Here is a 12745-nt window from a genome sequence, read left to right on the forward strand (position 1 = left end):
ACACACAGACACACACACACACACACACTAACACACACAGATACATACAGACACATAGACAAACTCTGACACATACAGACACATAGACAAACTCTGACACACACAGACACACACACACACACTAACACACACAGACACATACAGACACACTCAGACACATACAGACACATAGACAAACTCTGACACATACAGACACATACAGACACACTCAGACACACTCTGACACATACAGACAAACTCTGACACATACAGACCCAACCAAATCATGAGAAAACAAAAATATAATTACTTGACACATTGGAAAGAATTAACAAAAAAACTGAGCAAACTAGAATGCTATTTGGCACTAAACAGAGAGTACACAGTGGCAGAATACCTGACCACTGTGACTTACCCAACTTAAGGAAAGCTTTGACTATGTACAGACTCAGTGAGCATAGCCTTGCTATTGAGAAAGGCCGCCGTAGGCAGACATGGCTCTCAAGAGAAGACAGGCTATGTGCTCACTGCCCACAAAATGAGGTGGAAACTGAGCTGCACTTCCTAACCTCCTGCCCAATGTATGACCACATTAGAGATACATATTTCCCTCAGATTACACAGATCCACAAAGAATTAGATACCAACAAACCCAATTTTGATAAACTCCCATATCTACTGGGTGAAATTCCACAGTGTGCCAATGTCACAGCAGCAGGATTTGTGACCTGTTGCCATAAGAAAAGGGCAACCAGTGAAGAACAAACACCATTGTAAATACAACCCATATTTATGTTGATTTATTTTCCCTTTTGTACTTTAACCGTTTGCAAAGATAGAGAGACAGAGATTGAGAGAGAGAGAAAGAGAGAGAGAAACAGAGAGAGAGAGAGAGAGACAGATTGAGAGAGAGAGAGACAGAGATTGAGAGAGAAACAGAGATTGAGAGAGAGGGAGAGAGAGAGAGAGACAGAGATTGAGAGAGAAACAGAGATTGAGAGAGAGAGAGAGAGACAGAGAGAGAGAGACAGAGATTGAGAGAGAGGCAGAGAGAGAGAGAGAGAGAGAGAGAGATTGAGAGAGAGGGAGAGAGAGAGACAGAGAGAGAGAGAGAGAGATTGAGAGAGAGGGAGAGAGAGAGAGAGAGAGAGAGAGAGAGAGGGAGAGAGAGAGAGAGAGACAGAGAGAGAGCGAGAGATACAGAGAGAGACAGAGAGAGCGACAGAGATTGAGAGAGAGAGAGAGAGATTGAGAGAGAGGGAGAGAGAGGGAGACACGCTGTGCTTAAGTATTTGGTATAATATGCTTGTTTTTAACTAGGCTTTGAGAAATGTTATTTTTGATAACAGATGTTGTGTTCAGATGAACTTTATTGGTAGACTTTGTGATGCTAGTTTGCCGATCTCTTGGGGGCATCTGTCCCAAACGGCACTCTATAAATCCCTGTCTGGTGCACTCCTTTTGACCAGAGTCTTATGGACCCTCAACAGTAGTGCACTCCTTTTGACCAGAGTCTTATGGACCCTCAACAGTAGTGCGCTACTTTTGACCAGAGTCTTATGGACCCTCAACAGTAGTGCGCTACTTGACACTGAACAGGGTGCTATTTGGGACTGATTCTCATTGGCTGTAACGTGTTTATTTCCATAACCAGCTGCTCCGTCTCCATCTTCTCGTTGTTTGTACAGATAAGAAGGCTTCTATTGAACACACCAGTTATCGTGAGTTCACCTCTACATGACCTTTCACCTTTACATCACTTTACTCTGTGTCCTTCCTGTTTACCCCCCCCCCCCCCCCCACCCGCTGTCTTTCCATTAGTGTGCATGCCTACATACAAGCGTGTGTGTGTGAGTGTGTGTGTGTGTGTGTGTGTGTGTGTGTGTGTGTGTGTGTGTGTGTGTGTGTGTGTGTGTGTGTGTGTGTGTGTGTGTGTGTGTGTGTGTGTGTGTGTGAGTACGCGTGTGTGTGTGTGTGCGTGCGTGCGTGCGAGTGAGTGAGTGAGTGAGTGAGTGTGCAGTTAAGGAGTCATCATAGCACATGTGCTGGCCTGTACACACACACACACACACACACACACACACACATTGCATGTAATGTCCTGTCTGTGTAGAAATGTCACCCCACCTCCATGTCGCCTCAGATGTACTCCACTGTAGGGCTACGTCCCCATTGGCACCCTATTCCCTATGTAGTGCACTACTTTAGACCAGGGCCCTATGGGGAATGGCACCCTATTCCCTATGTAGTGCACTACTTTAGACCAGGGCACTATGGGGAATGGCACCCTATTGGTCCTGGTCTAAAGTAGTGCACTACATAGGGAATAGGGTGCCATTCCCCATAGGGCTCCGGTCTAAAGTAGTGCACTACATAGGGAATAGGGTGCCATTCCCCATAGGGCTCCGGTCTAAAGTAGTGCACTACATAGGGAATAGGGTGCCATTCCCCATAGGGCCCTGGTCTAAAGTAGTGCACTACATAGGGCATAGGGTGCCATTCCCCATAGGGCCCTGGTCTAAAGTAGTGCACTACATAGGGAATAGGGTGCCATTTGATAGGCAGATATAGCCTCACCTCACCTTCCTGTCCACCCTGGTTCTGTCTGTTGTCCACCCTGTTGTCCACCCTGGTTCTGTCTGTTGTCCACCCTGGTTCTGTCTGTTGTTCACCCTGGTTCTGTCTGTTGTTCACCCTGGTTCTGTCTGTTGTCCACCCTGGTTCTGTCTGTTGTCCACCCTGTTGTTCACCCTGGTTCTGTCTGTTGTTCCCCCTGTTGTTCACCCTGGTTCTGTCTGTTGACCACCCCGGTTCTGTCTGTTGTTCACCCGGGTTCTGTCTGTTGTCCACCCTGTTGTCCACCCTGGTTCTGTCTGTTGTCCACCCTGTTGTGCACCCCGGTTCTGTCTGTTGTTCACCCGGGTTCTGTCTGTTGTCCACCCTGGTTCTGTCTGTTGTCCACCCTGGTTCTGTCTGTTGTCCACCCTGGTTCTGTATGTTGTCCACCCCGGTTCTGTCTGTTGTTCACCCGGGTTCTGTCTGTTGTCCATCCTGTTGTCCACCCCGGTTCTGTCTGTTGTTCACCCCAGTTCTGTCTGTTGTCCACCCTGGTTCTGTCTGTTATCCACCCCGGTTCTGTCTGTTGTCCACCCCGGTTCTGTCTGTTGTCCACCCCGGTTCTGTCTGTTGTCCACCCTGGTTCTGTCTGTTGTCCACCCTGGTTCTGTCTGTTGTCCACCCCGGTTCTGTCTGTTGTCCACCCTGGTTCTGTCTGTTATCCACCCCGGGTTCTGTCTGTTGTCCACCCTGGTTCTGTCTGTTATCCACCCCGGGTTATGTCTGTTATCCACCCCGGGTTATGTCTGTTATCCACCCCGGGTTATGTCTGCTGTCCAATCTTGTCCAGTTTGTCAACTCTGAGAGAGTAACGCAAGGCTCTGAACCAAAGAACCGAGGTTGAACCCCCCCCCCCCCCCCCCCTAACACAGGTCTGACATGCTAGAGTGGACAGGGCTTGACGGTAGAGTAAGGCTGAGCAGATGTGGTCTGTGTCGGGGAAAAAAAAAACGCTACTAGCCTTCAAATCTTTTCTTCCTCCTTCCACGAGAAATTCATTTAGTGTTTTGTTGATGGTGACGGAAGGTGTTGTCTCAGCCCGCCACTCCAGAGTCTCCCATTTAGTGTTTTGTTGATGGTGACGGAAGGTGTTGTCTCAGCCCGCCACTCCAGAGTCTCCCATTTAGTGTTTTGTTGATGGTGACGGAAGGCGTTGTCTCAGCCCGCCACTCCAGAGTCTCCCATTTAGTGTTTTGTTGATGGTGACGGAAGGTGTTGTCTCAGCCCGCCACTCCAGAGTCTCCCATTTAGTGTTTTGTTGATGGTGACGGAAGGTGTTGTCTCAGCCCGCCACTCCAGAGTCTCCCATTTAGTGTTTTGTTGATGGTGACGGAAGGTGTTGTCTCAGCCCGCCACTCCAGAGTCTCCCATTTAGTGTTTTGTTGATGGTGACAGAAAGGTGTTGTCTCAGCCTGCCACTCCAGAGTCTCCCATTTATTGTTTAATTAGGTTGAGATATGGCGACTGAGACGGCCATGGTATTTTTTATTGATTTTTATTTCACCTATATATGGTTCACTATATATGGTTTACATACATAGTTTTCATGTCGATCTAACCAATCAGTGACCACCCATTGGTGGGGGGGGGGGGGGGGGGTGATGTCATCCTATGAGGGCGTAGCCATGGAAGCCAAAATAATGTCTCAAGAAGCACCTGCTTTCAATATACACTGCTCAAAAAAATAAAGGGAGCACTAAAATAACACATCCTAGATCTGAATGAATAAAATATTCTTATTAAATACTTTTTTCTTTACATGGTTGAATGTGCTGACAACAAAATCACACAGTACCTAATGGCAGTCAGGCTACCTCTGGCGAGCACATGGAGGGCTGTCCGGCCCCCCAAAGAAATGCCAACCCACACCATGACTGACCCACCGCCAAACCGGTCATGCTGGAGGATGTTGCAGGCAGCAGAACGTTCTCAACGGTGTCTCCAGACTGTCACGTCTGTCACATGTGTTCAGTGTGAACCTGCTTTCATCTGTGAAGAGCACAGGGCGCCAGTGGCGAATTTGCCAATCTTGGTGTTCTCTGGCAAATGCCAAACGTCCTGCATGGTGTTGGGCTGTAAGCAGGCCCTCATACCTCCCTCATGGAGTCTGTTTCTGACCGTTTGAGCAGACACATGCACATTTGTGGCCTGCTGGAGGTCATTTTGCAGGGCTCTGGCAGTGCTCCTCCTGCTCCTCCTTGCACAAAGGCGGAGGTAGCGGTCCTGCTGCTGGGTTGTTGCCCTCCTACGGCCTCCTCCACGTCTCCTGATGTACTGGCCTGTCTCCTGGTAGTGCCTCCATGCTCTGGATACTACGCTGACAGACACAGCAAACCTTCTTGCCACAGCTCGCATTGATGTGTCATCCTGGATGAGCTGCACTACCTGAGCCACTTGTGTGGGTTGTAGACTCCGTCTCATGCTACCACTAGAGTGAAAGCACCGCCAGCATTCAAAAGGGACCAAAACATCAGCCATGAAGCATAGGAACTGAGAAGTGGTCTGTGGTCACCACCTGCAGAACCACTCCTTTATTGGGGGTGTCTTGCTAATTGCCTATAATTTCCACCTGTTGTCTATTCCATTTGCACAACAGCATGTCAAATGTATTGTCAATCATTGTTGCTTTCTAAGTGGACAGTTTGATTTCACAGAAGTGTGATTGACTTGGAGTTACATTGTGTTGTTTAAGTGTACCCTTATATTTTGTTGAGCAGTGTAATTTGTATCCCTCATTTACTCCACGTGTTTCCTTTATTTTGGCAGTTACATGGATGTTCTTAATAATTTAAACTAGTACTAGAGCATTAAGACTGGTACTAAAGCATTAAGACTGGTACTAGAGCATTAAGACTGGTACTAGAGCATTAAGACTGGTACTAGAGCATTAAGACTTGTACTAGAGCATTAAGACTTGTACTAGAGCATTAAGACTTGTACTAGTGCATTAAGACTGGTACTAGAGCATTAAGACTGGTACTAGAGCATTAAGACTGGTACTAGAGCATTAAGACTTGTACTAGAGCATTAAGACTTGTACTAGAGCATTAAGACTTGTACTAGAGCATTAAGACTGGTACTAGAGCATTAAGACTTGTACTAGAGCATTAAGACTTGTACTAGCGCATTAAGACTTGTACTAGAGCATTAAGACTTGTACTGGAGCATTAAGACTGGTACTAGAGCATTAAGACTGGTACTAGAGCATTAAGACGTGTACTAGAGCATTAAGACTTGTACTGGAGCATTAAGACTGGTACTAGAGCATTAAGACTGGTTCTAGAGCATTAAGACTTGTACTAGAGCATTAAGACTTGTACTAGAGCATTAAGACTGGTACTAGAGCATCAAGACTTGTACTAGAGCATTAAGACTGGTACTAGAGCATTCAGACTGGTACTAGAGCATTAAGACTGGTACTAGAGCATTAAGACTGGTTCTAGAGCATTAAGACTGGTACTAGAGCATTAAGACTGGTTCTAGAGCATTAAGACTGGTTCTAGAGCATTAAGACTGGTACTAGAGCATTAAGACTGGTTCTAGAGCATTACGACTGGTACTGGAGCATTAAGACTGGTACTAGAGCATTAAGACTTGTACTAGAGCATTAAGACATGTACTAGAGCATTAAGACTGGTACTAGAGTATTAAGACTGGTACTAGAGCATTAAGACTTGTAGTAGAGCGTTAAGACTGGTACTAGAGCATTAAGACTTGTTGAGGGACCTAACTTGATGTTATATCGGGTTTTAAGTCATCAATAATATATAGTAATATATTTTACATATAAACTAGAAGTACTAGAGCATTAAGACTTGTTGAGGGACCTAACTTGATGTTATATCTGGTTTTAAGTCATCAATAATATATAGTAATATATTTTACAGTACATGTGATGCTAATGTTCTTCAGCTGGATGTGACGTGGTCTCAGGGGAAGGACGCTCTACAGTAATGCACCTAATTCGCTATTGTTCCATTCCTGTGGTAATAAGTAAGGACGGCTGTCTGATCCAGTCCTGTCGCACCACGTGAGCGTGAGAGCTCCACTCCGCTCCTCCGCTGCGCCTCAGGCTCTCCTCTTCTACCTTTTCCTTCTCTTGTACTTTAGTCTGTACATTTTTTGCTTTGTCTGTCCTCTGAATACTTCTCTCCTCCTCTCGTCCTCTCTACTCCTTTCTCATCCTCTCCTTCTCCCCTCTCCTTCCCTCCTCTCCTCTTCCCCTCTCCTCCACTCTTCCACTCTCCTCCTTTCTTCCCCTCTCCTTCTCCCCTCCTCTCTCCTTCCCTCCTCTCCTCTTCCCCTCTCCTCCTCTCTTCCACTCTCCTCCTCTCTTCCCCTCTCCTTCTCCCCTCCTCTCTCCTTCCCTTCTCTTCTTCTCCCCTCTCCTTCCCTCCTCTCCTCTTCCCCTCTCCTCCACTCTTCCACTCTCCTCCTTTCTTCCCCTCTCCTTCTCGCCTCCTCTCTCCTTCTCTCCTCTTCCCCTCTCCTCCTCTCTTCCCCTCTCCTTCTCCCCTCCTCTCTCCTTCCCTTCTCTTCTTCTCCCCTCTCCTTCCCTCCTCTCCTCTTCCCCTCTCCTCCACTCTTCCACTCTCCTCCTTTCTTCCCCTCTCCTTCTCGCCTCCTCTCTCCTTCCCTCCTCTCCTCTTCCCCTCTCCTCTTCTCTTCCTCTCCACTCCTCTTTTCTCCTCTCACCTTAATCCCTCCCCTCTTTCCCTCCTCTAACTTCTAGTCCTGTTCCTCTTCTTAATCACATTTTATCTTCCCATATATAATACCTCAGCTCCTCTGTTCTCCACTCTTCTCTTTCTCTCTTCCTCCTGTTTTACGCCTGTCTCTTTCTGTGTTAGTGTGGTGGAGTCAGGGCTAAGCAGGCCAAGGCAGCACTGTGTGCAGGCTAGTCAGAAACGATCACACAGCAGGAGAGAGGAGAGGAGAGGAGAGGAGAGGAGAGGAGAGGAGAGGAGAGGAGAGGAGAGGAGAGGAGAGGAGAGGAGAGGAGAGGAGAGGAGAGGAGAGGAGGTTAGTATGTGGGGAAAGGAGGAGAGGAGAGGAGGTTAGTATGTGGGGAAAGGAGGAGAGGGGGAGAGGGAGAGGAACAGGAGAGAAGTGCAGAGGAGAGAACAGGGAACTGGTGAGGTTTAATCCCTGGCACCCCTCCCTTCCCATCCTTTACACAAACGTTCCTAATGTAGACAACAGCTACCCCTGCTGGCGAGGAGGTGTAGTGGGAGAACTGAATGTTTTCACCTTCAACAACTCAACAATGACAACAACAGTCTACTGCAATCCTCCAATATTTGCTGTTGTTATTCAGAGCTCTCGAGGACAGTGTCTTCAGACAGGAGAAAGGTTGAATGGAGAATAGATCCTGTTAGACTGTTTCAACTTGTTCAGAAGGATGTCTGTCTGTTTGGCCCTTCTTTTCCTCTTGGCCTGTGTTGGTGTATCTAACTGTGTGTGTGTGTGTGTGTGTGTGTGTGTGTGTGTGTGGCGTGTGTGTGTGTGTGTGTGGCGTGTGTGTCCATGCAATGCCCTAACCCTCTCTCTCCTCCCTCTCTCCCTCTCTCTCTCTCCCTCTCTCTCTCTTTCTCTCTCTCTCTCTCTCTCTCTCTCTCAGCAATGGACCCTGGTATGGGTGTAACGGTGTACGCTGGCCTGGTGGGGGCGCTGTTACTGTGTGTGGTGCTGGTGCTGTGTGTGGGGGTGTTGGCATACCGACGCAACTGTCGCCATCTCCACGGCGATATCACTGACTCCTCCTCCGCCCTCACCACAGCCTTCCAGCCCGGCAACTATAAACCACCCAGACAGGGTGAGTCCACCACGGTTTGCTGTCTCGTGTCGTCTAGGTTAGACATCTGGTTCCACGTGGATAGTTCTCTCTGCTTTCTAAAAACCAGACAGCCTATTCTCCTACTTTGATCTTAAATCCGTTTCTACCTGTCTCTCTTCCTCAGTCTGTTCTTTCAATTCTTTTTAATCACCTTTTTTTTTTAGCTGTTCTTGATCTCCAAACTTGTATATCAGCTAGTAGTTTGTCTACACCTCAGTTTGCTCCTAACTACCTCAGTTTGCTCCTAACTACCTCAGTTTGCTCCTAACTACCTCAGTTTGCTCCTAACTACCTCAGTTTGCTCCTAACTACCTCAGTTTGTTCCTAACTACCTCAGTTTGCTCCTAACTACCTCAGTTTGCTCCTAACTACCTCAGTTTGCTCCTAACTACCTCAGTTTGCTCCTAACTACCTCAGTTTGTTCCTAACTACCTCAGTTTGCTCCTAACCACCTCAGTTTGTTCCTAACCACCTCAGTTTGTGAAACACTACCCCAGTTTGCTCCTAACTACCTGTTTGCTCCTAACTACCTCAGTTTGCTCCTAACTACCTCAGTTTGTTCCTAACCACCTCAGTTTGTGAAACACCACCTCAGTTTGTTCCTAACTACCTCAGTTTGTTCCTAACTACCTCAGTGTGCTCGTAACTACCTCAGTTTGCTCCTAACTACCTCAGTTTGCTCCTAACTACCTCAGTTTGTTCCTAACTACCTCAGTTTGTTCCTAACTACCTCAGTTTGCTCGTAACTACCTCAGTTTGCTCCTAACTACCTCAGTTTGCTCCTAAGCTTTCTAAACTAGACCACTAATTATCTTACTTTGATCTTCAAGTAATCAATATAATCAATATATTCTCATCCATTACCTGTCTCTCTCTCCTCAACATGTTGTTGTTTACCTGGTTGTCTGTGATCTCTGGACCTGGCTATCCACTGCTACCAAAACTCCACTCCTCCCGCAGACAACCCTCACCTCCTCCACCCCTCTGCGCCCCCAGACCTGACAGCCACAGCGTGTACCTTCAGGGATCCTCTCTTCTCCCTGCAGCAGGGTGCCAACGATGGTCACCACAAGATCCCCATGACAACCTCTCCCCTGCTGGACCCCCTGCCCAGCCTTAAGATCAAAGTGAGTATGTGTGTGTGTGTGTGTGTGTGTGTGTGTGTGTGTGTGTGTGTGTGTGTGTGTGTGTGTGTGTGTGTGTGTGTGTGTGTGTGTGAGTGTGTGTGTGTGTGTGTGTGTGTGTGTGTGTGTGTGTTCGTGTGTGTGTGTGTGTGTGTGTGTGTGTGTGTGTGTGTGTGTGTGTGTGTGTGTGTGTGTGTGTGTGTTCGTGTGTGTGTGTGTGTGTGTGTGTGTGTGTGTGTGTGTGTGTGTGTGTGTGTGTGTGTGTGTGTGTGTGTGTGTGTGTGTGTGAGTGTGTGTGTGTGTGTGTGTGTGTGTGTGTGTGTGTGTGTGTGTGTGTGTGTGTTCGTGTGTGTGTGTGTGTGTGTGTGTGTGTGTGTGTGTGTGTGTGCGTGCGTGTGTGTGTGTGTGTGTGTGTGTGTGTGTGCGTGCGTGCGTTTGAATTCAGGTCAATCAAATGTATTTATAAATCCATTTTTACATCAGCAAAGTGCTTTAGACCCCAAGCAGAAGCAGAGTGGCTAAGAAAAACATGTTGACATTTTATGGTATAATAGTCATATTTGGTGTATGGTGTATGGGTTATATAGTGTATGGTGTTTGGTGTATGGTGTTTAATCAATGGTGTATGGTGTATGGGTTGTATGGTGTTTGGTGAATGGTGTATGGGCTATATGGTGTATGGTGTATGTTTGGTGTATGGGTTATTTGGTGTATGGGTTATATGGTGTATGGTGTATGGTGTATGGTGTTTAATCGATGGTGTATGGTGTATGGGTTGTATGGTGGTTGGTGTATGGTGTATGGGTTATATGGTGTATGGTGTATGGTGTTTGGTGAATGGTGTTTAATCGATGGTGTATGGTGTATGGGTTGTATGGTGGTTGGTGTATGGTGTATGGGTTATATGGTGTGTGGTGTATAGTGTATGGTGTATGGTGTGTGGTTGGTGTATGGTGTATGGGTTATATGGTGTATGGTGTATGGTGTTTGGTGAATGGTGTTTAATCGATGGTGTATGGTGTATGGGTTGTATGGTGGTTGGTGTATGGTGTATGGGTTATATGGTGTATGGTGTATGGTGTTTAATCGATGGTGTATGATGTATGGTGTGTGGTTGGTGTATGGTGTATGGGTTATATGGTGTATGGTGTATGGTGTTTAATCGATGGTGTATGATGTATGGTGTGTGGTTGGTGTATGGTGTATGGGTTATATGGTGTATGGTGTATGGTGTTTAATCGATGGTGTATGATGTATGGTGTGTGGTTGGTGTATGGTGTATGGGTTATATGGTGTGTGGTGTGTGGTGTATAGTGTATGGTGTATGGTGGTTGGTGTTTGGTGAATGGTGTTTAATCGATGGTGTATGGTGTATGGGTTATATGGTGGCTGGTGTATGGTGTATGGGTTATATGGTGTATGGTGTATGGTGTTTAATCGATGGTGTATGATGTATGGTGTGTGGTTGGTGTATGGTGTATGGGTTATATGGTGTGTGGTGTGTGGTGTATAGTGTATGGTGTATGGTGTATGTTTGGTGTATGGTGTATGGTGTATGTTTGGTGTATGGTGTGTGGTGTATGTTTGGTGTATAGTGAATTGTGTATGGTGTATGGTGTATGTTTGATGTGTGGTGAATGGTATATGTTTGGTGTATATTTGTAAACTCATACAAATGAAAAGATTGAAAAGAAAAGAAGATAGCCATTTTGATTTAATACATTTAATATTGTTTAGCCAACGTTAACCAGCTGTCTTCATCAGGTTTTCAGACATGTTTTAATTACATATTCGTAAATTCAATAATTCAATAAGTTGTACTGTGAATGAAACAGCAATGAATGAACGCACTGAAAACGCAATACATTGAAATGGTAACACTTTACCCACAGCCTGTTTCAGCATTTATAATGTCCTATTTTAAGGCTTATAATATATACTGAACAAAAAATAGAAACGCATCATGTAAAGTGTTGATCCCATGTTTCATGATGTTCTATACTCATGGCTGTGCCCCTGCCCAGCCTAGGGCTGAATTAACCACACACACACACAGAAGCTATTAACTAATAAACTGATCTAAACCTCTCTCTCTCTTTCCCTCTGCTTTTCTCTTTCTCTCCCTCCGTCTCTCTCCTCTCTCCTCTTTCTGCCTCTCTTTGTCTCTCCTCCTCTCTGTATCTCTTCTCTCCCTTCCTCTCTCTCCTTCTATTTCTTTCCTCTGTCTCCTCTCCTCTCTTCCCCCTCTCTATCTTCTCTCCTCGCTGAATATCTTCTCTCTCTCTCTCTCTCTCTCTCTCTTTCCCATCTTTCTCTCCTCTCTCCTCTCGCCCCTGCCCAGTCATGTGAAATCCATAGATTAGGGCCGAATTAATTCATTTCAATCGACTGATTTCCTTATATGAACTGTAACTCAGTAAAAATCGTGTAAATTGTTACATGTATAATTTTTTTGTTCAGTGTATGTTGTTTTTTTTCTCTCTCAAATAAAGATGTACAACTCATCTAACCTGTCATCCCTGGAGTTACCAGCAGAGGGCCACAGCGACCCTGAGATCCTCAGCCTGAAACATGTTGGCATGGGGGTCACCATGGTACGGGACAGGTAAGATACACACACATCTCCAACACAGTTTATATTGACTGCTATGTGTGTGTGGTAAAACTCTGAACTTGAATGTGACCTTGACAGAGACGTGCACCATACACTGTCCAGAGAGCCTGGTCACAGCACCTCTGTAACCCTGGGCAACCTGGGGGGACGCCTTGCCATCCCTAACACAGGTAGGCTACACACAGTCATATCATACAGACACACACAAACACAAACAGGTAACACATTGTCATACACACACTTTCTCTCTCTCTCTCTCTCTCTCTCTCTCTCTCTCTCTCTCTCTCTTTCCGCTCTCTCTCTCTCCTCTCTCTCTCCTCTCTCCTCTCTCTCCTCTCTTCTCTCTATCTCTCTCTCTCTCTCCTCTCTCTCTCTCTTTCCCCTCTCCTCTCTCCTCTCTCTCTCTCTCCTCTCTCCTCTCTCTCTCGCTAATCTCCCCCCTCTCTCCTCCCCTCTCCCCCCTCTCTCCTCCTCTCTCCTCTTTCTCTCTCCTCTCTCTCTCTCTATCTCTCCTCTCCCCCCTCTCTCTCCTCTCCTCTCTCCCCTCTCCCCCCTCTCTCCTCCTCTCTCCTCTCT

General features: G+C 46.5%; 1 protein-coding gene across 1 annotated transcript in view; it reads left to right on the top strand.

Moving 5' to 3' along the window:
- The window catches only part of LOC110512585 (netrin receptor UNC5B), a 161039-nt gene that overhangs the window by 128687 nt on the left and 19607 nt on the right, over positions 1–12745 (top strand). Inside the window, 5 exon segments of the mRNA XM_090201805.1 lie at positions 1668–1700; positions 8216–8410; positions 9392–9558; positions 12048–12160; positions 12248–12339. Coding sequence (XP_090057931.1) covers positions 1668–1700; positions 8216–8410; positions 9392–9558; positions 12048–12160; positions 12248–12339 — 600 coding nt within the window.

The sequence above is a fragment of the Oncorhynchus mykiss genome, chromosome 16, assembly GCF_057628025.1.
Source record: "Oncorhynchus mykiss isolate SJ-2025 chromosome 16, ASM5762802v1, whole genome shotgun sequence".
In the NCBI taxonomy this organism is placed as follows: Eukaryota; Metazoa; Chordata; class Actinopteri; order Salmoniformes; family Salmonidae; genus Oncorhynchus; species Oncorhynchus mykiss.